The sequence below is a fragment of the Phalacrocorax aristotelis genome, chromosome 7 (genome assembly GCF_949628215.1).
Source record: "Phalacrocorax aristotelis chromosome 7, bGulAri2.1, whole genome shotgun sequence".
Taxonomy (NCBI): domain Eukaryota; kingdom Metazoa; phylum Chordata; class Aves; order Suliformes; family Phalacrocoracidae; genus Phalacrocorax; species Phalacrocorax aristotelis.
The window spans coordinates 39322771-39347654 of NC_134282.1; the positions used below are offsets into that span (position 1 = coordinate 39322771).

At 40.7% G+C, this 24884-nt stretch overlaps 2 protein-coding genes across 5 annotated transcripts in view; one reads left to right on the forward strand and one right to left on the reverse strand.

Annotated features, from left to right (window-relative positions):
- MINDY2 (MINDY lysine 48 deubiquitinase 2) overlaps positions 1 to 13883 on the reverse strand; it is a 31372-nt gene extending 17489 nt beyond the window's left edge. For all 3 annotated transcript variants that reach the window (XR_012661678.1, XM_075100245.1, XM_075100247.1), the window contains exons 1-3: positions 13099 to 13883; positions 4766 to 4823; positions 3004 to 3068 (exon numbers count right to left, since the gene is read on the reverse strand). Coding sequence is in view for 2 of the 3 variants with exons in the window: in XM_075100245.1 (XP_074956346.1) it covers positions 3004 to 3068; positions 4766 to 4823; positions 13099 to 13767 (792 nt within the window). In the remaining variant the exon portion in view is untranslated. The remainder of the gene's footprint in view (positions 1 to 3003; positions 3069 to 4765; positions 4824 to 13098) is intronic.
- Positions 13884 to 15521: 1638 nt separating this feature from the next.
- Positions 15522 to 24884, forward strand: part of ADAM10 (ADAM metallopeptidase domain 10) — a 52241-nt gene continuing 42878 nt past the window's right edge. The window contains exon 1 of one of the 2 annotated variants that reach the window (XM_075100240.1): positions 15522 to 15803. In XM_075100240.1, coding sequence (XP_074956341.1) covers positions 15749 to 15803 — 55 coding nt within the window. In that variant the 5' untranslated portion in view covers positions 15522 to 15748. The remainder of the gene's footprint in view (positions 15804 to 24884) is intronic. The other variant, XM_075100242.1, reaches the window with a different exon arrangement.

Consider the following 24884-nt stretch of genomic DNA (forward strand, 5'->3'; position numbering starts at 1 on the left):
TTAAGCAACTTGCTGAAATGCAGGAAAATTAGATAACTGTATCCATTAAACAACAACATAACCAATACATTAACTTGAACATTCACTTCTGCAGCACATCAGTGCCTTATCTATTAACGAATAAATAGAGCAGAATGCCAACACAAGCCTGTATATTAGAACGTAAGGCAGACCTTACTATTTTTAAGAAGTCAGTTTAAGAAATCAGCCTACATATTTTGTACCTTGGTAAAGGGTGTACCAATTAAAACATACAACACTCACTAAGAAAAAATGCTAAGTGAAATAGCTACATCATTCAATACTTCATGACCCAATTCTAAGCACAGTTTTGAATTTCTTGGAAAGATCAGTGCCACCTAGATCTTGGAAGAAGTTTTAGACATCTCAGCACGCAACAGAATTCTAAAACAAAACTTGTATGTAAAAATTGTGTAAGCAGACATATATACAGAAAATAGGCTGGCCTACAGATCTTTGCACAACACTTTACACGTGCAACAGCATGGTTTCATTAAGGCATACAGCAAAAATTTCATATTCACCAACCTCAGCATTTTAGCCAAAGGAATTAAGCTACTCCTCTTACTGGTATGCAAGTTTAAATGTACTTTTCTTCCTTAATAAAATGACAGAAGAACAATTAGCTTGTTCCTGCTTTGAGCAATTTCAGTTTAGATGCCATTTCTGAAAATTCCTGAAGTAAGTTTATGAACAGACGTACTTCCTTGTTACTAAGCAGATTTAAACCTGGAAAGCTCTAGGAAGAGTTGAAGCTTACATAGAAAAGCTTATAAACCAGTTGATAAAACATAGGTATGAAACACTGTTGTGATCATTATCCAGTATCTGCACTTGAAAGTGGTTGCTATGAATGAGAGGTTTAAAGGGCTGCAAGCAGTAACTGCACTGTTGTGTAAAATTTCTACTACCAGCAACACAACATCTCCTACTACTTTGCAACAAGTTACTTCATCCTGTTGACAAATTTGCTATGTCACAAGACTTAGAATTTAGCAAGATTTGTAAGTAATTCTCGAGATCTGGCTCAATTTTATTTTAAGTTTTTATCATTATAACAGCAAAACAAACCACCTTACTTAAGAGTGCATTTTGTTAATAGGGACCAGATATCAAGTATAAAAACCTGTCAGAGGTGTTTTGGAAGAAATAATGCTATGCTCTTACTCTGCTCAGTGAATATGGAGAAAGTCTATAGCAATTCAGCACCAGCCAGCCACAAATTCAGACCACACATCCACAGACATTAGCCGCATTTATTTTGTCGCGTTTGCTTTGTAAGCAAAGCAGGAATACATGAAACTGTCCAGAAAGCTGCAGAAGTTTCTCACTACAATTTGAACAGTAAGATTTTTATTTTAACTATTCCCACACCTTCAACACAACAACCTTCTGAAAAAAATGAATGCAAATAAGCCAGGATATAAGTAAACAGTTGAGCTTGGAAGGGACCTCTGGAAGTCGTCTGGTCCACCCTCCTACTCAAGCAAGGTCACCTAAAGCCAGTTGCCCAGGACCATGTCCAGACAGCTTTTGAATATCTGAGAGGATGGAGACTCCACAATCTCCCTGGGCAACCTGTTCTTAAGTTTGTGCATTATAACTTATGGGTTTTTTAATCCAGTTTTCTTTCAAATATGTAATTAAATCCTTCAAGTATGGTAAAAAAGAAAGTCACAGCTGAAATTAATTTCAATGTCGTGACAAGATATTAAACTAAGATCAAGCGTTGCAAGTCCAAAAAAGTTTACTTCAATTTCTTGTATAAGAATATATTGGTTTAGGCACAGAGTACTAGCTGTGTGACAAGATAAACACAAAATTATGGTTAACACCAAGTTCCAATGCTTCTGAAATGTAATAATTTTGTTGCCTAATTAGTTTGTTTCCCCCACCCCCTCGTGATTTCACTCATGCATCTCTAAGTATGTTTAGAACATTCTTAGAACAGAAAGTTTCTTTAAAATTGAGCAGTTAAATATTTAAGGAAAATGTTTGTGACATTTACATAGTAAACCCACATATCTGGGCACAAGAAAGCTATAGAGGTTGTTCTTTACCCAGGTATATAGTTTTCATCACCCTCCTGTAGTTGATTATAGCCATCATCTTCTACAGCACAGAATTTTGTGGAAAAAGTATAGCTAATAAGAATATTACAAAAATAATTCACATAATTTGATACAAGTCATATTTTGTGTTATTTAAAAAAAATCTACATTCAATCTTCATTCTAATTTCAACTATCCCAACATACCTGATTTGGTTTTCAACACTGAATGAGAGCAAGAAAAGATGACCTAATAATAAATAGAACTAGCTTGAAACCTAACACCTATAAGAAATTTAAACCACTTTTCCCTAAGTAATCAAAAAACCAGCTGTGACCACAGGCAGAGCTTAAAAAATTTGCTGCAAGATAATATACACTACATTAAAAAAATTTTTTTAATTAATTGTATTATTTTTAATATAAAAATACCTCTGTGATTACATAAAAACAGTGCTCAGTGCAAATAATACTACCTTTCATAATATGGAATGAACCTCTTTGTCCATCATGACTTCAAAATAGGTATCTATCTTGTTCATTTTACATCTTCAGAGAAAGTATAGCGCGGATCACAGAACAGAGCACACTGAAGGATGCACAATAGAAGACTTCAAAGAGCAACCACTCCGTTATATGCTTCCATCTGTACTTCTGTGTTATAATTCCTCATTAAAAACAAAATTATTACATTCATTGCAGCCAAAAAACCCCCAAATTTCTTGTGTTACTAGATACTGAGTTTTTCTTCACTAATAGAAAGTATTTATAAATAATACTCTATATCAACCCTAAAAAAAAAAAAGGGAAAACTAACTACAAGCAATGGTTTCTATGCCTCTGTTTTTTAAGAAGATGATAAACCTTGGGGGGGGGGGGAATTTTTAGTTCCTGCAGACATAAGCAATTGTATTTTAGGAGGAGCTCCTTACCTGCTCATAATTTAGACGCTGAATTTCAGATATCTCTTTTGGTTTTGCATCAAGAATATAGTCTCCTACAAAAAGCAAAAATAAAAATAAGTTTATCGCACACTCAAAGATTCAACATTTCTATGACCACTTTTGACTGAAGCTGACTGATCATAAATACCACCACTGAAGTTTTCCATCAAATGAATGAGATTACATTGTTTTATAACCTGAATTATAATTATGTAGTAAAATACGTGTAATTATATATATACACACACATTGTAAGATCATACTAAGAAATAAAATTAAAATGGCCAATTTTAAAGCAGCATTTCATAATCTCTTTGGGTATCATACCAACCTCTTAATTATTCTAAAATTGACCTCCCTCTGGACTTCAACTTAAAAATATAAAAAGTCACACAGTTCACAAGAAGATAGGGAATTGCATGACAATTTAAAAACTCAACCACTTATCCTGACTGATACTATTTTAGCATATATTTCCATACACCACTAATTCTGGAAGGTTCATATTCCATCTGTGCCTACAAGACAAGGGTAATTAATCAGTTAACACACTGCAGCTCAAGATTTGTAACATTTTCAGTGAGTAGTATCCATAAACTGCCTCTCCCAAATTTTTCAGATTTTATTTCAATGCTTTTCATATTTATTCCCTTGCTTCATTCCTAAAAATGTTTCTACTGAACGAAAAATAGTTACAGGTTTCCTAATTTATAATCTTTTAAGTTAAGATTGTTCAAAGTACTTGAAGGGCTTTTTTTTTTTTTTTAAACCTGTAGAAGAACTATTTGGCAACTGCTAATCCTGTTGACTGAGAAGGAACCTAAACAATTTGAGAACCTGTGTTACTCAGTTTAGTAAGGTAGTTCCAGAAGCTAATATATGCCTTCAAGAAAAGATACACATTTAGCCAACTGTGATTATGCAGCAATTTCGGACAGTATTATTCTATCAACACAATCAGAAGAAATGTTTAGACACAGGCAGCAAGATTTCTTAAGACTTGTTTTTTTGAAATCATGTAATCTTTTTCTCCCACTGAAAGATTCAGCAATATGCTTTTGAAAAGAACAAGCCACGTTCCTTACAAGCAAAAAGAAAGAAAATATAGTAAGTTCTTTTTCTCCTGCTTAAGAAAAAATAAACCTAGTCTATTAAGCTCAAACATTTTATATTTGTTAAGGTACAAAGGGAAAGAATTGTGGTACATATAACTTAAGTACTACCACAACTCCTCTTTTAACACCTGGATCATTCTGGGCTATTGCAGCTTGTCAGATAGAAACAGCTGCTGTTTTGCTGAAGACCGAATGTGATAATGTGATAATGGAGTACTGCCTGCAAATGAGACCCCAATCACTGTAATAACTGAATTAATTTTTCCTGTTTATTTTAATTGGGTCACACTACCAAGGATTAGAGTTACTTGCAGACAATTAAAGGCACAGTTGACTTATTACATTCTGTCAACTATAACAAAACAACATAAGAGGCATCAATAAGTTTAATCTATCAACGTGTTGATGTACTAAGACATCCCAACTGCATCACTAGACTAGTCACTTAGGAAAGCAGTACAGAAAACTTCTAAAAGCAGTTAAGGAAAAGGATGAGTAGCTGAATACCATAAGTAGTTTTCTTGAAGTATGCATTAAAGTAAAGCTGAATAAAATAATAAATAAAAGTCCTCCTATACTACTACTCACTAATAAGTATAATATATAAGTGAAAACCATTTATTGTAATTACTAACCTAAGTATTCCATCAGCTGTTCAGCTGTTATGATTTCCATCATTGGTGGAAGCTTAATCTGTGAAAGTAAAAGTACATTATCTTTAAAATGTAAAAACAACACAATTTTTCATGAGTATCAATAAGGTTTCTAGACAGAAGTCTCCTGATCACATTTGCCTCACTGATTTATAAGAGCATTACCATACTGGGACCAAGAACCTCCCCTGGACCTCTACTAAACAACAGTTACAAGAGATTAAAAAAGGCGTTTTGGTTTTTAGAAAAACCACATGCACACAGTACTTTCTCTCACTTGTAGCTCTCTGCATAGTGCTTCCTACTCCCACCAAAACATTTCACCAGCATCCCCCTCAGCTTCTCAGGACTTCCCATCACTCACTGGACTAGCTTAGCTGAAAGCATCCAGGATGAACAGACTGGGAACTGTAGCCAAACTTAGTTAAGAAAACTTCACCTCATTCAGCAAAGTCTGACTCCCTGCCTTCATTATAACTCTTAACTGAGTCTTAACTCAAAAGTTCCTGCATACAGACAGGAAGCTGTTGAGAATCTGGTGGCAGCAGCTGCTGGGACAGGGAAGCCAAGACTCATGAAGGTACGAAGAAATGACGTCGCAGCTTCTCATTCCACACTCACATTTGGAGTATGGTTTAACTCCATACAGAGACAATGAGATACGCAGAACTCATTAGTGAAACTTCTGTTCCCCTCCCCCCTGATATTCCTGTCACGGTCACCTACTAAAACTGACCACCTTGGCAGCAGCCAGAGCCAAAAGCTTCTTAGATGTTCATCTCCACAATCCAGCACCCTGGGTAAATGTTTTTGTTGTGCACTTCCATTTACATATCTCCCTGCAATAACAGCCAAAGCACAAACACATACAAAGGCATGCTTCAGGCAAGCCAAAGGAATACCATAGCAGTGTATTTTCTTTAACCACAGTGTGCTCAATTTTTCTCTGCATAATTATGGGGGTTTTTTTGGTTGGTTTTTAAGCTTTCTCTTCAGTTTTTAATCTTCTCATCCTGTCTCTCTTCAACATCTTACCACTGAAAGTCTAGAAAGTCTGGTATTTATTTATTTGGGAATTTTTTAATCAAGTTCCTCAACACTGAACACTCTTCTCCTTGACACAGATAGAAAGACGTGATGTGGGATTCTTAACTCATACTTAAAATTTAATAGGCTCCAACTACATTGGTGGTTGTGGAAAGGAAGGAGGAAGGAAGAAGTAGAAAGCTGTGAGATGGAAGAACAATACAGACAAAGCCTTTAAGGCAGCATCCCAAACTCAGAAATAAAGTAGAGCAACACACTACACTGTTCATATTGTGATAGAGTGTGTTTCCTTCCCAGTCTGAAAACTAAGCTGTTTTGATTACTTTCCAGAGAAAATGAGGTATGATTGGAATGAATCTATCTCACTGCCAATTTTAATCATATTTGGTAACAGACAAACACGTTAAATACATGGATTTACAAGAAGTTTCATTAAATTTGGATGAAGAAAGAGAATCAAGTTAATATGCTCACACTTAGGTCAGAACTGGCCACACAGTATATGCCACACATTGATCAACCTGTACATGGTGGACATAGAAAGAAGCTGACAGTACTGTCAGGGATCTGGGGAAGGAAGGGAATGAAAGCATAAATTGTTAGTAAAGCAGGAAATTAGTGAAGCATAAGTTCGTAAGAAAGAAGGCTTAATTAGTTCTGCTTGTTTAAAAAAAAACTTAAAATTAATTAAACAAGAAGAAAAATCAGTTACGGATGCATAGGCATGTGAATTTTTGAAAACATTTTAAAAGTGACAACTCATTGTAATAAAAAATTTTTTAACCTCTTCCCAAAACTTTGATAAGTTTCACTAATACTCCATAAGCTAAAGATTGTAATAATCTTTGCTCCCATTCATCATACTGAGTATTCATATGAAAATATTCTGTGCCATGTAAATAACATGACTACAAGTTCAAAAAGCTGATTCTTAAACTTTCAGTTCTGAACTGGAGGCATTCAAGTCTTAGCTGTGCACACCCGACTTCGGTGTGGTTCATTATGGCTCCTACAGCATACCGATGCAACAGCACAGAATAGAATTACTTACACTAGCTATGCATGAAGTGGTTCTGAGACTACAAGCAGTATGGATGTGCCAGTATAACAAGAAGGAAAATTTGCATTGCTCCCTCAACTATTAGCAGGACTACTGTGATGATTCTTTCAGGACTTAAGTTAGCTCTCTCTATTATTTAAAACCATTCATATCAGCTCAGCCAGCATTGCTTGGGGGTTTCTGCTCTCCACCATGTTTGGGTATCATTGGTTAGCAATCTAAATTTTCTCTGACAACTGTAATGCTAAGCAATTTTTTTTTTTTTTACTGCAGAACCAAAACAAGGCAGTTTTACTCATATTGGCAGAATCTCTCATAGTTATTTTAACAAGCTCAATCTCAACTGCTTAATTAAAGGCTAAACAAAAGTAAATTGATTACTTCACAGCATAGCTTTAGGGCTGGCATGTTTGGTGGGACCTCAATCACATCTTTTAAGTGACCTAATGGGGTTCCAACACAGGCTCAAGTACTTCTGAACAGAGCTGACAAGGACATAGAGAGAACACAACATTTCCTAACCGTTCAGAGCTTCACTGCAAGCACTTAAGCTGCAGGAAGCTTACAACAAAGAAGAAACAGGAAAGAAAAACACCTTAAAACTTAAGGGAGAGAGAAAAATCATATAGAACCACGATCATTCTCCACATAAATCAATAGAAGAAAACAGTGTAAACAATACTGTGAAAGCTATTGCTGTCCATAACAAACTATTATTTTGAGGGACAAATTTTCTCAATAGGTTTCAGTGCTTAGTTGCTAGATTTTACATTCATTTTACGTTTTAGGAAAGACACGCTTCCTAACACCCACCCATTTCCTGTACCCCTCTGTCACAGTGTCCTGGTCTTTCGCCCTGATGTCTCTTCCTACCTCTAGCTACTTTTCATTCTGTTTTCCCTCCCATTCTCAGGAGCAGGAAGCTAAATCTTTCTCACCCAACTACAATGTGAGCCACCTTTGTAATTAAAAAACAGGTTTGGTAAACAAATTTTCATATTGAACAGTTTGCCTAGCACAACTTTACAGTTTCTATGCATTAGACTACAAACTGGAAAACTATATAATACTAATTTAAAATATTTTCCACGGTATTCCCCCACTCTTCAGAAGGGTTTTAAAAAAAAAAAAAATTGTGACATAGTCCTGCACAGAAGCTAACACTTCTTAAAATATTATGCATATAGAAAGGGACCATGCAAATTTCTCATGGTCTATTATTTATAGTCTCAGAACACATTTATTTAAAATATGCAACTCCCCTGAATTCAGTGTTCCAGAAGAGGTAAGGGTAGCTTCAACCTGCCTTGACCAAAAAAAAAAAAACAACAAAACACCAAACAAACAATTAATACTCCCTGCAAACACGTACCTCTTGCCTTGTAGAAACAGCTTCATAAGCTTATCACACAATAGCCTGATAGTCCATGCTGACCCCTCATAACTTCAACATCTTCCCCCTCAACCAGGTTTCCTTCAGTCCCTCAGAGCAGACTTCCTGTTCTGGAAAACCCACAGCTACAGGCCTACTGATTTGTAAGCTCAACTCATCCCACAGACACAGGGAGGAAGGCTCCCAAGGCCTCTGCTGAGCATTCATCAGCAGCTCACCAGCAACTCTCCTTTGGAGGCTGAACAAGTTCATCTGAATGATCTGTGCAAATTCTGGCCATAAGCAGTCTTAGCTCACCAACAAGAAAAAACAGATCCTGTGTAAAGGGCCATGGCAGACCTCACACCAGGCACTGCCGCTACAGACTCTGACAAGTCAAATGGGTATCAGCAGGAGCATACTGTACTCAGCTCCTCTGAAAAACAGACCATTTCTGTGACAACCTAAAACTAAAAATTTCTAACTAGAAATTTTTTTTACTCTACCTCTTCTCTGCACCTCAGTTTGGATACATCTAAGCATAAACAGTTATAACATTTACTTAACATAATTGTCAATCACCTAAATAGTAACTCATACAGTTCTAAAAGTTACCAAAATTTCAGTAGGCATGTAGGGAACACAACTCCCCAAACCTCCCATTTGTTGAGAGAACTGTGATAGAAAAAAAAACTTTAAAATCCCAGTAGCATATTTGACAGTGTCTTTATCTCCTACATAAAAAGCTGTGAGGACAAGATATTCCATATGCACTAATTTTTCAAGATTCAAAAATTATTCAAAAATTACTTTTATTTGTATTACGTTATGTTTTGCCTTAGGTTTATTTTATGTTCAAAACCAGTTCGTTTCTCTGTTCCCCGGACATTTCAGATATGTAACTTCCATGCAATATATTAAGGTTCACAGAGTTCTTTCGCTACATGATATTACATCCTACCTAAGAAACACAGAGCAGGATTACACGGCACCCTTATTAAGCTTTTGGCTTTCTCAGATTGCCTGAGAAGGGCTACCCCCACACAAAATTACCATTTAATGCAATGCCAGAAGTTATCAATAAGTAGCGCACAGACTACACCTAACAAAGATCACAAAAAGTACTTAGAAAAGCAAGCTTTGCATTGCTAAGCTTAACTACATAGTGAGCCACAGGTCTGAGGAAAAACTAAGCGGCCTTCAGCTTTAAACAAGATGAAAGACAGCATCGTATGCTATACATCAGAAGAGACAACACATGCTGGTAAATACTTTTTTAAATGTTTGTTTCAATACTCTACTTCTGCTTTTATTTCCACCACAGAAATCTAAATAGTTACCACACTGTTTTGCACAACAGTTATTCTTCAAGTTGGTATGATACAGCTTTTGTTTTCTTTTTACTTAGGAAATTGATGTAATACTTCGATAAGCAGAACTCCTCAGCTTTAGCTCCTAGAGGCTAAACTCCAAGTTAAGCTTATGCAGGCAGTCTGCAAAAACACTTAAAAAGAAAAGCAATTATTTCATAACTGGACATACAACTTTGAGGTGGCAGACTGTAGAAGCTGTACTTTTAAATGTTACAGACTCCTTTGAAAGCAGTGGATAAGAGAGAGGTAGCAGTTTCATTACAAGTTTAGTTCCAAAACCTGGTACTCTCAAAAAGAAATTTGAGCAGTCCCCAAAGAGTGCTACTATTTCAGATTTTCAAAAAAACTCTAGCATCGCCAAACTATTACCTTACAGATAAAAACATACAGATGCAGCACTCTCAAAGAATCAATTATTATTAAGTAATCTTTATACCTAAATCCCCAAATGAAGATCTTAACTCTAATATCAAAAATACCTCCAAAAGACACAATAAAAACTGAATAATGACTACGAACAGAGAAGGAAGTTGCTCTGTTAATGAACAAGATCTTCATAACACTAGGAAGAAATATTTTACTATATGGCACACCTACCTAAGGTATAGTACATCTTAAGTCTTCCTGTTATTGCAATCCTTTAAGCAAATTAACAAATTACCTATAGTCTCTCTTTACTAAGTAGTGGCTATCTCAGAAAACGTGTTTTGAATGAGGGCAACCGGGACACACAAACAGAAGGTCGCAAAACTGTCAGCATATTTAAAACAATACTCTTGTGTGGGGTAAGAAGCTTGCATTTTGATGAGCCAAAATACCCAAAAAGGTAAGTTCTCCTTAATACACCCAAATGTTAATCTGAGTTTTTAAGGCATAAATGTTTCCGTGGTTATGGCCTACATACCCTTGGAAGGCTATTTATTACTTTGTAATAAGTGGGAAAAGAATTTACTTCTAAGTAAATTGATTATGTGCCACTTGTCACAATTATGTGAATTCAACTTTCACTGCTGCACAAGCATAGCTGATATGTAGTATCGGATCTCAATGTTATCATTCCCATTCTGGAATAATAAAAGCATGTAATTGGCCATGCAAAGGTAAGCGTCCATGAAAACTTGAAACTGGTATTGTAACTCTTTGTTTCTCAACTGTGGGCACTTGCCTATATTAGCTGAAGTTAACTGAGACTATATCTACCTACAGGACAATCAAAACTCTCGACCTTGTCAGGATAGAGTTCTGAGAAGGAAAGTTAATGGCTGATACTGGGAAGAGAGCCCCAGGCTTAAGTGTTCACCTTATTCTCTGTTTTAATTTTATTTCCTCTCATCTCCATCTTACTCGGTTTTATTTTTCCACACCATATAGCTTCTTCTCACCTAACACATACTATGGTATTCTCACTCTGCTTTCACCTGTTTTGATCTCTTGGTCTGCTTCCTTCTTCCCAAATCATAATTACCTGACCCAATCTAGTGTTCATCTTGGTTCAAGAGAAGCAAGAAGAATGTGGACGTCCATCCTCAGCCTTGGTACATAGCTAGCTACTGTCAGTGATGTAGAGGTGAGCTGCCAATAAGCTTGCTGCTCCAAACAATGCCAACATGGTTCTTGACTATAAAGTGGGGAAAAGAAAGGCTAATTTGGAGCAGCACTAATTAGGAAAACCAATTATAAGTAGAGGCAACATACAACCAACTAAGAGGAAAAGCCTCAAGCATACAAATAATAAGTCATGTGATGGCAGTTTCACCAATTCAGCTGCCTGTCTACAACTCATGTAAATTCTGCTCAGTTTTTATATAAATAGACAGAATTATAGAAAACCCTTCCTGTAATCCTAGCAATAAGACATGGTAGGCCACTCCCAAGAGGCCTTTTTGATTTTCACCTATTTACAAAATTGGATATCACCTTAATTCTCACTCTGTAATATTTGATCAAAGCAGAACATCAGATAAAATTCTGTATGGAGGACAGCAGAAGAAAGCAATCACATATTTAAGGAGGCAAAGGAAAAATGCTTAGGAACACAACCTCCAAAAACTTAAAATGCAAACAAGAACAGTACTGTCCCATTTATATGCTTGCATTAAATTATAGCTTAAAAAGTAAAATCCTGTAAATTGCCATTTCTTTACAACACCACCACACAGAATGGTAAGCTCTCCAAGGCTCTCCACTCACCTTTAGATGTTAAAGGGGGAGCATAGGAAGAGAGCATTAAATACCGGAGTGTAAGACAACCTTCACAACCTCGTTAGGGTGGCAGAACCTACATAAGACAATACCTTAAAGTCTTCCCTGTACTGCTTTCACCAGTGGCTAAATATCTACATTACTGTACCCACAGCTTTCCTCCTGATGTATGAGCTATACTGCTCCGGAAGACATACAGAAAGTCTAATTCAAGAAATAATAATTAGTCTTCTGGAAAGTTAACTTCCTCTGAACAAATTTCTTCTTATAATATTATTTCCATTTGACCTTTTCTTGTGTCACCTGTTACACCTGTGAACAACCTTCTACTGCTTCAATACCAAATTTATTTCCCTTGATGCTACAACATGAAAACTATTCCCATAAAGCTTTCCTATTTTACAACTCCATTCTATCAGCTCCCCAATCTTTTGGGCTTGAATTGCCAGCACTTCTTGAGAGGTGTCCCCTCCTTGTTTTGCAATGCACACAACCTCATAGCTCTTCTCCAACAGATATTCCTTTCAAATGTGTTAATTGCATTGTGCCTTATATTTTAACTGCTTAAAAATTAAATAGAATTATTTAAGAGTACAGGAAGTCTGTATCCATGATGGCTATTAGAACACAAGAACTTCCAGGTCTCAAAGCCATACTTGGTCACGACCCGATTTACTTATTTAAGTACAACCTATGCCTGCATAACTGTACAAATATTTCCCTATTATTCAAGCAGTTACTTGTAAAAGACTGCATTTTGTACGATTCTGCATACACTTCATTATAGGAAACTAACTTATTTTCCCAAAACATCGCCTACACTTTCAATGCTATAAATAGTAATGTTTACTTACTAGAAGCCTGCATACGTCTGCAAACCATGTTCCACTCTGTTAAGAATCATCTAGATTTTGACTTCTATTAAGACGACAACAAAGTACGTCTATACAAGACAGCAGCACCTAAGCAGCGTAACAGCAACACACCGCAAGCCATTATTAGCTTCTGAAGTTCTCTACGGGAGATACGCGCTTAATAGCAGAAACAAGTCTGCGTCTTCATCAGCGCAGGCTTCCAGCGGCGCATTACCGTGGTTTTGGCCCAGGCTCCCCCCCGACCGCTGCCAGCACTACACGGAACGCCTCGCCAACACCGTCGATGCCGGCGTTTCCAGGTCACGGCGCGGCCCAAGCGGCACCGCCCGCCCGGCCTCGCCACGGCAGCAGCAGGCGCCCTGGCGCTGCCCGCACACACACGGTACCTTCCAAGCCAGCAGCAGCACGTTCATGATGGCCAGCAACGGGCAGGGTCCGTTCTCATTCTGGGTGATGACGGGCGTGTTCTCCTCCTTCCAGCGGACCCACTTGATGTGATAGACCGACTGGCCCGGGAAGCGGTCCTTGGAAGCGGAGAGGAGCTGGGAGCCCGCCGCGGGCCTATCCCCTTCGGGCTCCGGGACCGGGGCCCCCGAAGTGGCCCCCGCCGCCCCCACCTCCTCGGAGTCGCTGTTTAGCTCGGAGCTGCTCGGGCAGCAGGAGTGCAGGTTGGAGAACGACTCCAGTGAGTCCAGGCTCCGGGACTCCTCCCCCAGGGGGCTGAGAGCCCCGCTGCTTCCCGAGCCTGCCCCCGCGGGAGCACTCTCCGAGGTAGGCGCTGCTCCGGGGCTCGCCGGCGCCGCCAGCGCCGCGCCGTCCGCCGCACCGCCCTCGGCGGCCCGCGAGGGAGACGCCGTCCGAGGGGCCGCGGCGGGAGCGGGGGCCGGCGGAGGAGAAAAGCTGCGCTGTCCGCCACCCTCCTCAGCCGCCGCGAGCCCATCCCTGTAGCCGCCCTTGCCTACCGTTGCCTCTTCCAGGAGGAGCTGGCTAGCAGCGCCCCCGCTACCCCTATTCAGCGAGCCCGGAAGCGGCGGGGGCTGCGCCAGGCTCTCCATGCCCGGCCCTCCGGCCACCCAGCTCCTTCCCTCTCTATTAGCACTGCAGCGGCTGATCCTTCGCCAACAGCACCCCAGACGCCATAACAGCAGCAACGACTCGGCTCCGCCCCGCCAGGGACGTATGGGCGGGAGGGGGAAAGCAGCCGCGGGTCACAGAGGGGCCCGGGGCGGGGTTGAGCGCCCCGGGGGCGGGGCCGGCGGGGCAGGGGAACCCGGCGGCGGGGCGGGAGCCGCTGGAGAAGGGAACGCGAGAGGAGAGAACAGGTGGGGCATGCGCGCGCCCGCCGGAAGGGGCGGCACGAGGCGCCGCGGCAGCTGAAGGGCAGGGCAAAGCTGTGCCAGCGTCTCGGGGCCCGCCAGCCGCCCCAGGGCGCCCCTCCGCAACGGAGACTGGAGCCGCGCCCGCCCCGGGGCCACCGCGAAGGCGAGGCAGAGCGGGATCCCCGGCGCCGCCCCGCCCGCTTTGGGGGGGGCTGGCGAGCGCCTGCGCGGGAAGGGCGGTGGCGGTGGTTCCCCTTCTCACGAGAGACTTCAGCTGTCCTAGGGGCTGCTGGTGCTTTTTAGTGCGTTTCTTAAATATCTGTACTATAGAAATACGATTTCGGCGAGTGTGGTAGAGAACTTGAGAGCTGATGCAGTCGTATTGCTCGGACTTCACCCTCACGAACCTATTTCCTTCTCTTCCTCTACAGCCTTCAGCTTTTAATCATAGATTTTCGGGAAGGTGATTTATTTTCTCTCGTTTTCAGCAGCTCTGTGATGTAAGCTATTCGTGAACAGTTGCATTAACTTCAGCAACCCCGCCTGAAGTACGTTCGTTGTAATTGTACTTTCTATGTACGTGTTTGTGTAACAACTTTTCTCGGCTCCAACAACGCTAGCGGGGTAAGGTTTTTTTTTTAATTCTGAAAGAGCGATAGAAATGGAAAAGCACAAATGGAAGGGAGTGAAAGTAAACTGAGAAACTTGTCACAAACCCTAATATAAAAAGTAAATCTTTGAGTTAGGTAAGTTGAATGTAGGAATAAGCATATTGACAAGAAATGAAACATTTTGTCTGAATGGCTTACGTTTTTATCTTCGTTGGAGGATTTTCCTTTACACTTGAATCGTGAAGGTTGCTCAAGACAGTCCAAAACAAACTGTTCGGTGGAGACAACTGCAGTGCTTCACACCACATACAGCATCAAGGGAAATAGATGACATAAAATAAAACTCGAAAACTATGTAAATTAGTTTCTGCAATGAGAAGTGTGTATCCGATATAAAGACAATCAGCTGATGTAGCATATTTACACTTATAAGACCTGGCTATGGGGAATCGGCCCTGAGGCTCGGTACGGAAAGGTTCAAAGAGGGGGCCGTAGGGAAGCCTGCCCGACGAGTACGAGTAAAGTTCGCGCACCAGCTTGTTCCTTTCCCCAGAGGACGCAGATTCCTCCCGCAAGTACCGGCGCTCTCAGGCCACGGCGGAGCCCTTCGAGGGCCCGGGGGGCCGCCGGCCCCGCTAGAAACCTGGCTCCCGGAGGTGGCCTAGAAAGGTTCCTCCCGCTGTGCCGCGGCCCGAGCCTGCCCCAACCGGCCCGGGCCCAGCGGCAGCCCCCTCGGAGGCCCCGCCCCGCGGACGGTGAGCTCTCTTCCGGCGGGCTCCGCCCCTTGCGCGCAGGCCGGGGAGGCAGGGCGGAGCTGCAGGGTACGGCCAGAACGCGTGAGCCGCTCCGCCCTGCCGGTGGCGTCGCGCGGGCGGGAGTGGGCGGGCCGCCGGAGGAAGTCGTGGCCGGGGAGCGGAACGGAGTGCTGCTGGGTGGGGGCGGCGGGGCAGAGCAGCCGATCCCAGCCGATCCGTGGCGGGTAACGGTCCTCCAGAGCGGCGGGGGACAAAGCGGAGGGAGGCGCGAAGCTTGCCCCTCCCCATCCCGGCGCCGACTGGGGCGGATGTGCTTTGGCTAGGTGGTGGTGGGGCCTGGACCCGGTGAAGATGGATCTGGTGGGGACGATAATCCTGCTATGCTCCTGTGCGGCGGGCGCCGGAGGTGAGGAGCGGCCGGGCCCACCCGGTCCCGCGGGGCCCCGGCTCGGGCTGCCGGCCTGCCTCCCTACCTGCCTCCCTTCCTCCTTCCCTCCTCCGTCCCCGCCGCGGTGCGGCTGCAGGCTGGGGGCGGTGGGCCCCGCTCCCCGGGGCGACGCGCCTTAGCCCCCGCGGCAGGCCGCGCTGGGCCGTCGGCCGGGGTGTCCTATTCGTCGCCCGCTCCCGGGCATGGTCCGCAGTATCGTGCCCGGGCTGTCTTCAACCGCCGCCTGCGGCCGGCCCGGCGCCTCCCCCTTCCCCGGGACTTTCCTCCGCCGCCGACCGAGTCAGCTGTTCTCCTCTCCTTTCCTCCTCGGCCCCTCTTCCACGCCGCGCCCGTCTGTACCCTCCCCTGCCCGGCTCCTTGCTCTCGGCTCCGCTTCAGTCTCTCGGCACTTCCCTCACGGTCCCAGGAGCCGTTTACCTGTTACCTTCCTCCGCCCCGTTCCTCGCCCGCGGACGGGGCCGGGCGGCGGCTCCGGGGAGGCGGTGCCTGGAGAGAGGCGCGGCTGGGGGCTCTGCCGGTGGGCCGGGGAGGGCAGTGGGGCTGCCCGCCCAGGTGTCCCGCTGCCCGCCCGGCGGGTACACCCCGGGCCTCGCCTTCCCTGTCCCCAAAACCCGGAAGCACAGGTAGACGGAAAGTTCGGCTTAAGGAAATCAAAGATGAGCCCGGTGTTTTCTTGAAGTGTGACCGTAGCTTCAAGGATGGTCTCCGCTCTATCCCAGGCCGGAGAAAAACATGCTTATCTTTATGGGGGACACGTAACTTTGTACTGGCTCCCGTTATGAGTTGTTTTTCAGCATTAGGAAGCTATTAGGGTAGTTTCTTCCCTGCGTCTGGTAATGTTTAATTGGTCAGGTCATGGTAGGGAAATAGTTCTACACTTTTACAAGAATAGCCCCTGGAAAAAGGTGGACTTCTGACTGTGGTTCCAGCGAAGGATGGGTGGAGCAGCTGGTAAGGACTGACTGCCTCTGTTTTGTTTGGCACCTCTCCTATTTATCTGGGCTCTGCATCTGTGTACGTCAATATGGAGGTGTGTTAACAAAGAATCTAGCCCTAAATCCTGGTCTTTTTACCTGTTCTCAAAAAGTAGCATCAAAGTATGTGAAAACTACAGTGGGTTGTATTTGTGGCTAAGCTGTGAGATAAAAAGCAAGATCTTTCACATGGTTAGAAGTCATCCCATTATTTATATGGTTAAGAGTGGCGTACAAAAAAGACTTTGCTGGTGACTTTTCCCTTAGAATTTCTTGTAAGCTATCAAGATATTTCAGACTTAATTATTGTCATACTTTTAAAGGCTTCTCTGTGAACTAAACTGCGCAGGCACAGAATTAATTCAAAGTGATTTATTAACCAGTTGTGAGGGTTGTTTCCACTGTTTAATTCTAGGCAGGCAAATATGCCTTAAACTTAAAATCACAGTCAGCGTGTACAGTGCAGTCCTCTGGAGCGAGAGGTATATATATCCAAGTTCAAGAAGTGTATTTCATTTTAGAGTTAATTTTTTTCTTTGAGAGAAGAATGGGAACCTTCAACATTTCTGGCGCTAGGAAGCATACCTCACTAGCAGGTAACAGAAGCATGTGTCTTTCAGTGTGTAGCAATACAGGTAAATCTTTAAAGAAAGCTTAATAATGCTGGATAGAAATCTAGAAATAATGGCCCATACGCATCTCCAAAATATCCTATGAAGCTTTCTGGTAAAAGTCTTTACATAATTATGAAGGATTTATCATAATTCTATGTTGAACTAAAATTACTTTTTAATATCAGAAATTTCTATTTTAACTGTGTTCGCATTTCTAGAGTTTCTTAAGTACTGTAGATTTTTTTTATTTACTGTGAAATAGAGTTCTTCATTTGCATGCTTTTCCTCTAGGCAGGCATCAGTATCTGTGTGAAAAAGGGCAAGTGCATGATTCTTAAAGATGTTACTGTGAGAGCAGTGCAAGCTGGAAACAACTGAAAAACCCTCAAATTTACCTGTGTTTCATTTGTGTACAGTGCATCTTGTGCTCGTTAATTTGACACAAATCTTAAAGCCAAGTTATACTTACCTGTAAAGTTGTCTAGTTTTAAGCCATATAGGTATTAAATAGTAACAATTTTGAAAATTCCATTAATCTCCACTTTTTAAAAAAAATGCTCTTCTGTGTGGTGAGTCCAAGATTGGAATATTTTTACAGGATACCTGAGTTTGAACTCTTCTTTCAGAATTATCCAAGGCTTGGTGCCTATATACCATATTTATACTCTATTGTAGTAGTCTTTAGATACTTTACACGTAAAGGTATGTTATAGATTAACAGAACCAATTCTAACTTTAATTCACAGTTAAGCATTAATCACAAAATCAACGTTTTAAAATATTATGGTACAACATAACTAGATGGTTTATTTGAGGAGAAAGATGAGAGTAATTTAATGCCTGAATGAAATCTCATTGTTTCATTTGAAAAAATATATTGTCTTGTAGTTTATATTGTTCTTAAAATTATGTAAAAGGAATACAATCAAAAGCAATCACTAGCATTGCTGCACTGATGAAGTGTACTGCAATGTCTGTATTATGCTGCTTTATAACTATCTGTATGCTTTCTGGTTAAAACAGACAAGTTATCAGCAGGTCTAATAGGCCGTGAAACATGTGCTTGATCAGGTTTTGGGATTAGATCACTTAGGGTTCTCCTAGAAGTTTTTTCTTTCTTCGCTACCGCTGAATAAATACGACCTTCATAAAACAAGTGCTCCTGTAGGTCAGTTTCATTACAGTTTCAATAGTGTGAGAAGGAAAAGCCATGCCAGGTTTTTTTTAGGTAGAATTTATGTAAAGTAGATACTATATACTAGAAGGTAAGATATATGTGCCTTGAATTTTAAGAAATAAAAAAAAAAAGGAGAATCACAGCTTTTTTCCCCAGCACCCTTGGAATTGCTTGGCTTAAGTGATGTATTCACTGCCTGGTGATGTTAATTTTTGACATATATAAGGTCATACTTAGTTTGGGCAATATTACTTGCAGCTTCTAGTAGCATGCTTTGTTGCATGTGATTAAGATGTGTGCAGCTATATTAAATAGTGCTTAATTAACCATACATAATTATGTTCTTTGAGGAATGGAAGTAACTGATAGAACCTTTCCTTTGACTTGAGGGGCATTAAAAAAAAAAAAAAAGGAAAGGGGAATAGAAAGATATGGAAAAGAGAACTAAGGAGACCCCCAGAAAGCTTGGATTTCACAAAAGCATTCATGCTTCGTCTAGGCTGATCAGATGCTAAATGTCATTGCAAACCTGTGATAAGTTGTTTTCGCTGGTACAACACACTCTTCTATGTTGCTGGGACTTCCGAGTTGTATCTTAGTGTCTTGTGCTGCTGGGTATTGAACCACCTATTTCCCAGTGAGCATGGGAGAAATTCTGGGTTTTTTGGGGCACATGGGGGAGTTGTGGGAAGGCATTTATGATCTGTCGGCATCTGAGTGATTTAGTTTGCATCCTTGCTATAAATTGAGAAGAATACTAGCCTTCATTAACATGGCACTCAGCCTCCAGCATTTATCTGGGGTTTAAAATAAACACATTACGAATTTTATATGGCTGGATGAGACACTGTCTGGTAAAGGCAGCTGTCAGATGGTTGTTTCAGAAATGCCCATGCTAATTACAAGTAAACAAAATCAGATGTTTAGATAGTAACTTTGAAATACCATTGCCCCAAAGCCTAAGATTGCTGTTTATTTTTGCTTTTAAAAGGATCTAAAGGATCAGTTATGCAGCATGGCAGAGCCACTGTGATGAGTTACTGCTGTCTGGTGGTCCTGTCCTGGCCATGCATTCCCTCCTGTCCTCCTTCACTGCCTCTTGTATTTGATGGCATGAGGAGCCAATTTGACCTGCACGTGTAAACAAAGTAAATTAATTTCCTGCCAGACGTGTAACTTTCATTGGTTTATTGTACAACACACATCAGTAAGAAGAAACAGGCTGTGGATGAGAGTACTTTACTGAAAAAAATAGACATTTACTTCACTTGAAGAACAGCTGAGACTTGGACAGGGTGGGGAGGAAGAGGGTAAAATGGGGGCTGCAAATGGGGGAGAGCTCAGGTATGCTGCTTAGATGGGTGGTGCTGCACTGTCTAACTGTACCCTAAACATGAGTTTTCAGTGAAGGGAAATGGGCCTGACTTGATTTTTTTGGTTACACATTTTTCTTTCACCAAAAACTAACTTGACCAGAAGAGAAAGTATATATTTCAGCTGAATCAAATTTAGTGCTAGCACAGGGGAAGAATAGAAATGGAGTGGATGAAAAAGGGCAGCGAGACCTGCTCTTCTGCTGACAGTTATGAAACTACAACCTGAATAAATTGTCCAGTGAAATTCAAGTCGGGACGTATATGGTAGGATTACTGGCTTTTAATATACTTCAGCACAGAAGTGCTAAATCTGAATGCTATGTACGCTCTTTAATGTCCCATGTAAAGGGAACGTATTTGAAGAGAAATAAACTACCTTGAAAACAGCTTGAAGAAGTACAACTTGCTTTGATTATCTTAATTAAAATTATAATAATAATTCTCTTAAAGATATTTATCATATGCTGACATTTCAAATCTGCAAATCAGTGATCATGGTTATAGTAAAAAGAGTTGTCTGGTAAGTTAGTCTTGCTGCTGAACAATTACTGATAGTCTGAAGTTGTATTCTGCGGGTTTTTTTTTCCACTAACAAACTTGAGTTATATTTGAACTATTTGTCTTTGTCATGCAAGTTGTAATCTGAGTTGTTTACTACAAACTTCACCTTTTAGAACAGTGCATACTTGATTTATCCTCTTATGGGAAATCAAATGTTGTTATCTTTTACCACAATATATATAAACTTAATAAATGTTTGTTTACAATGGTAAACTTTCAGTACTGTTTATTACCAGTCATCTTTATGTGCATGATTCTACATGGATTTCCTCTGTAATCTTCCCAGATAGTGAGGTTAGTCTGACCAGTCTGTAGATCTCCTTGATGATAGGGGTGACATTTGTCTTCCAGTTGTCAGGAACCCCCTTGCATCGCCATAACATTTCAAAAAGGTGATAGCCTGAAAATGGCAACAGCCAGCTCCCTCGGCACTCTTGGGTTCACTCCATGTGATCCTGTGGACTTTTGTATATCCGATTGTCTTAAGTGTTCCCTAGTTGTTTCCTCTGCTGCGGGTACTGCTTCATTCCCACAGACTGGGAAGGTTTTGTCTAGGGGGGAGAAAAGAGTCGTCCTAGTCTTCTCAGGGAAAATAACCATGATGAATGAACTGAAAAGCAAATCATTTAGCATAGACCACCAAACCATTGTTTTATATAGCTGCTCAAGGCGTGCCAGGAGGCTTATAGCTAAAATCCCACGGGTCATACATTTTGCCCTTTGCATAAGCTTAGTTAGAAGGTGAGAATATATGCCTCAGACTTCCTATCTGTCCAGTGGGATTTGTGTCTGTTCAGAACAGCAACTGTAGATACTTTCTTTACAACTCTTTAGGGATGCTGAAGAGCTATAGACCCTCATACTCAAAAAATTTTTACGGGGCTGTCACCTTGAGACATTTGCCTAAATGTTCTGCCTCATTCTACTTTAAGTCCTTCCCTGTATTTAGTTCTAAGCCCATGAGAATAAAATTTCATTCTTGGAGGGTTTTTGTTGTAGGAAATGCCACAGCTAGTTTAGCAAGTCTTTAGAAGACTACACTGTCAGGTTCAAAAGCCATCCTCTGTTACTCTCTGATATCTGTATCCTAAAGGGTTTCTGTCCGCTAGCTTAGCGTTTAGACAAAGTATAACAGCTTATTCCACTAGGTTGCCTGGAAAGGCATCATGCCATCTTTGATGTTTGGTTGATGGCAACATGATACCTGTAATTTTTAGAGCAGCTCCCTTAAACTATATCTAGATGCTCATGGCTCAGTGTTACTTACTGCAGGCTTCCTGATCGTATCCTTATTTGAAAAGATATTTGTCTTGCAGTATCTATTAAAAACAAAACAAAACCCCACAACTAGTTTTCCAAGGATGACAACATAACCACAGTAGTTTGTCACAGGGGTTGAGACCTGTGCACATGCTATTGTAACAACTTATTGGGGGTACACTACTCTTGGATTCTGTGAGAGACTTCTTCCTTTTAGATGCATGATCTTCTAATTGCAAAATCCGGAGGTAGCATTTGTACCTGTCTCATGCATCTCTGTGAAGTCTTCTTTCCAGTTTAACAAACTTTTGCCATGGGATCCTGTAAGTTACATTACCAAGGTTGAGTTATATATTAAGCTACCTTTGTGAAGAAGATAATGGTTTTTGATCTGTAGCTGGTTTTATTAGATTGTGTATCTGTTGCAGACTTTGAAAGCTATAGCATTGTTAATGTTATACTTTCACTTCCGAAAGTATGTAAACATTCATTTTGAAGCCTTGATTTCAACTCTGTCTGAAGTCCCTTTTTAGAAAAGATGAAATAGCATGTACACTAGGTGATATGCAGCTGCTTTGGTTTAGCAAAAATGTTTATGTAAAGTTCTCATACTATTCACTATGATAGTACTTGAAATATAAGGAGTTTTTAAAGTTTTGGAGAAAGGGAAAAGAAATACAGCTTCCCTGTGTGATCACAGAAAGTGTGTACATTTTGGTTAAGCAAAAGAGTTTTTGCTTAAAACTCTCCCTGCTTTTGCTTATCGTATACATTTTCACATGGTCGGGAGACCTGAATCAGATCCAAGGCCTTATTGGGTCTTCAGTAAGTTGTCATGCCTTAAAACTTTTCTTTTTAGGTGCCTGGAGCTGTTCAAAGAGAACTTTTGCAATACTGAGAAAAAAAATGGCCTATAATTATTTAAGGAATGCATTATTAGAAGCCTCCTACCACAGAAAAGTTGAAGATAATTTAACTTGTTAAATAGTCTTGGGATTATGGAGCACAGAAATTTACACATTCTGCAGTTTTGATAAAGTTTTTTGAAGTGAGTTATTAGTATCATATTCTAGATTTAGGTTCATTTTAAAATTAAAAACTTTAAGTTTTAGCTTATATCAGTTAATTTTGAACCTTGTTTTCTTTAATGTTGACACTTTTGGGTAATATACCTGGAATTGGAAAGCATGTACCTGTAGTCAGGCTAATGTGTATTGTGCACCAGTTTAATATAACAAGTGGTCTCAGGCTAATCTTGTTTGGTTTATAGAAGTTCTTGGGCCATAGGAGGTGTTTTGTGTTTCTGCTCCTTTCTGTGGGATTATGTTGGAAGTGATTAGAGAACCATCAGACAGGGACAACATCCCTCATCCTCAAAATTCCTCGTGCTGGTTACTGAAATTTTGGATTAATCCCACTTCTTATTTGGATTAGAATTCATGTAGAATTGCTTAAATAACAAATTTTATAAATGTTTAAGACACCTAAGAGGCTTCTGGAAAACTGGATGCAATGGATTTGTATTTTGAGACTAAGAGTGAGAGGAAATTAGGATGAAGGCTGTATTTGCAGTTAAGGATAAAGAGTCAGCATTTGCAGAAGCCTACAATACTGTGAGGAAACCCAAAAGTGGTTTATCTGCAGTATATCATTACCTGAATTTTAAAAAGGTATGGCAGTATCAGCTTGTGCACATTGCTGGTAAATGCAAGTGATGCATTTAGAAGCATTAATTTAGTTAGTCGTCTTTTGTGTTGCTCATTGAGGTTATTGGTGACCAGACATTCTAATCCCTTGAAAAGAAATAGAGGCACTGAGAAATTGTTGTATTAATTTAAAGAAGACCTCATGACAATAAATACATGAAAGGTAAACTTGTATTTTTGCTTATGAAACTGTATTCTTAGTACAATAACAGGTTGGGATTTTTTTTTGTGGAAGTGTAACACTACTGAAGCAAAGCTTTGGGATACATTTGTCTTTCATTGGGCTTCCCTGGACCTTGTCAATATAGACATCTGAAGAAAAATATTGCATGAAATCTCTGAGAATTCTCACATTTAGGTTGGTCTGGTGTTAAACTGATAATGAGTTATCCTGCTTTTTCTTACAGAATTAAGAGTTCTGGAGAAAAGTCAATACTTGACTTTCTATTTGATCTCTCAAGTGATGCACTTAAATATTTCTTAAAGAAAAAAAAGATGATAGCCCATGTCAGGTTCTTGAAAAATCAAGCATAAACTGAGTAATTTGTTCCCTTCTTTAAGGAGGAGGTTGAAGAAGGAGGGCTTTGAAGCTAGGTGAGGAGCCAGGAGCAATGGGGGAAAACACCTGCACGCACACAAGTGAGAATAACATACAGTGAAAAAAAGTAACAAAACAGAAAATTAAAAAGAAAAAAAAGGGGGGGTTACATCCTTGAAGCTCTAACTGGTGCATAATGTTATACCATTGACTGTGTTTGCCCAGCCTTCAGAATATAGTAATAGGTACTATGAAATGCAGTTTCTGTGATATGGAAACAAATCTTCGAAAATATCCTTATGAAGAGTCTAAGATTACTGATTCAACCTGGAACTGGAAAACCAGCAACTTGCATGTTATGTATTCTAATTTCATATTCTCAGTGTAGACAGGATATTGTATGTATACCACAGCTTTCAATAGACAATTCAGGTTTTGCATCAGGTCTATCCCTTCATAAATTAAGTGGTTGACAGTTGAATTTCTGTGTCCTCTTTGTGAAGGATGATGTGTTACAGCTAATAAAAATGACAATACATGTACTGCACTCAGTTTATCTTTGTATCACCACGTTGCATCTCAGTGAACTAAAAAGATAGGGTCGACTTTTTTCAGTAAAAACAAATAGTTCACTGAAACACCTTCTAAAGTTTTGGAATATGCTTTATCAAACAGATCATTCATGTAGTGAACTTGCATGGAAATTTTTACTAAACATTGACAGTGCTGAAACATTCCCTTTACAAAAAGATTTGGTACTATATTGCTGTCACAGCCTGCTTAAGAGAGAATTTGACTTTTTGCATAATAAAACTGTAGGAGATGGTGCTTAC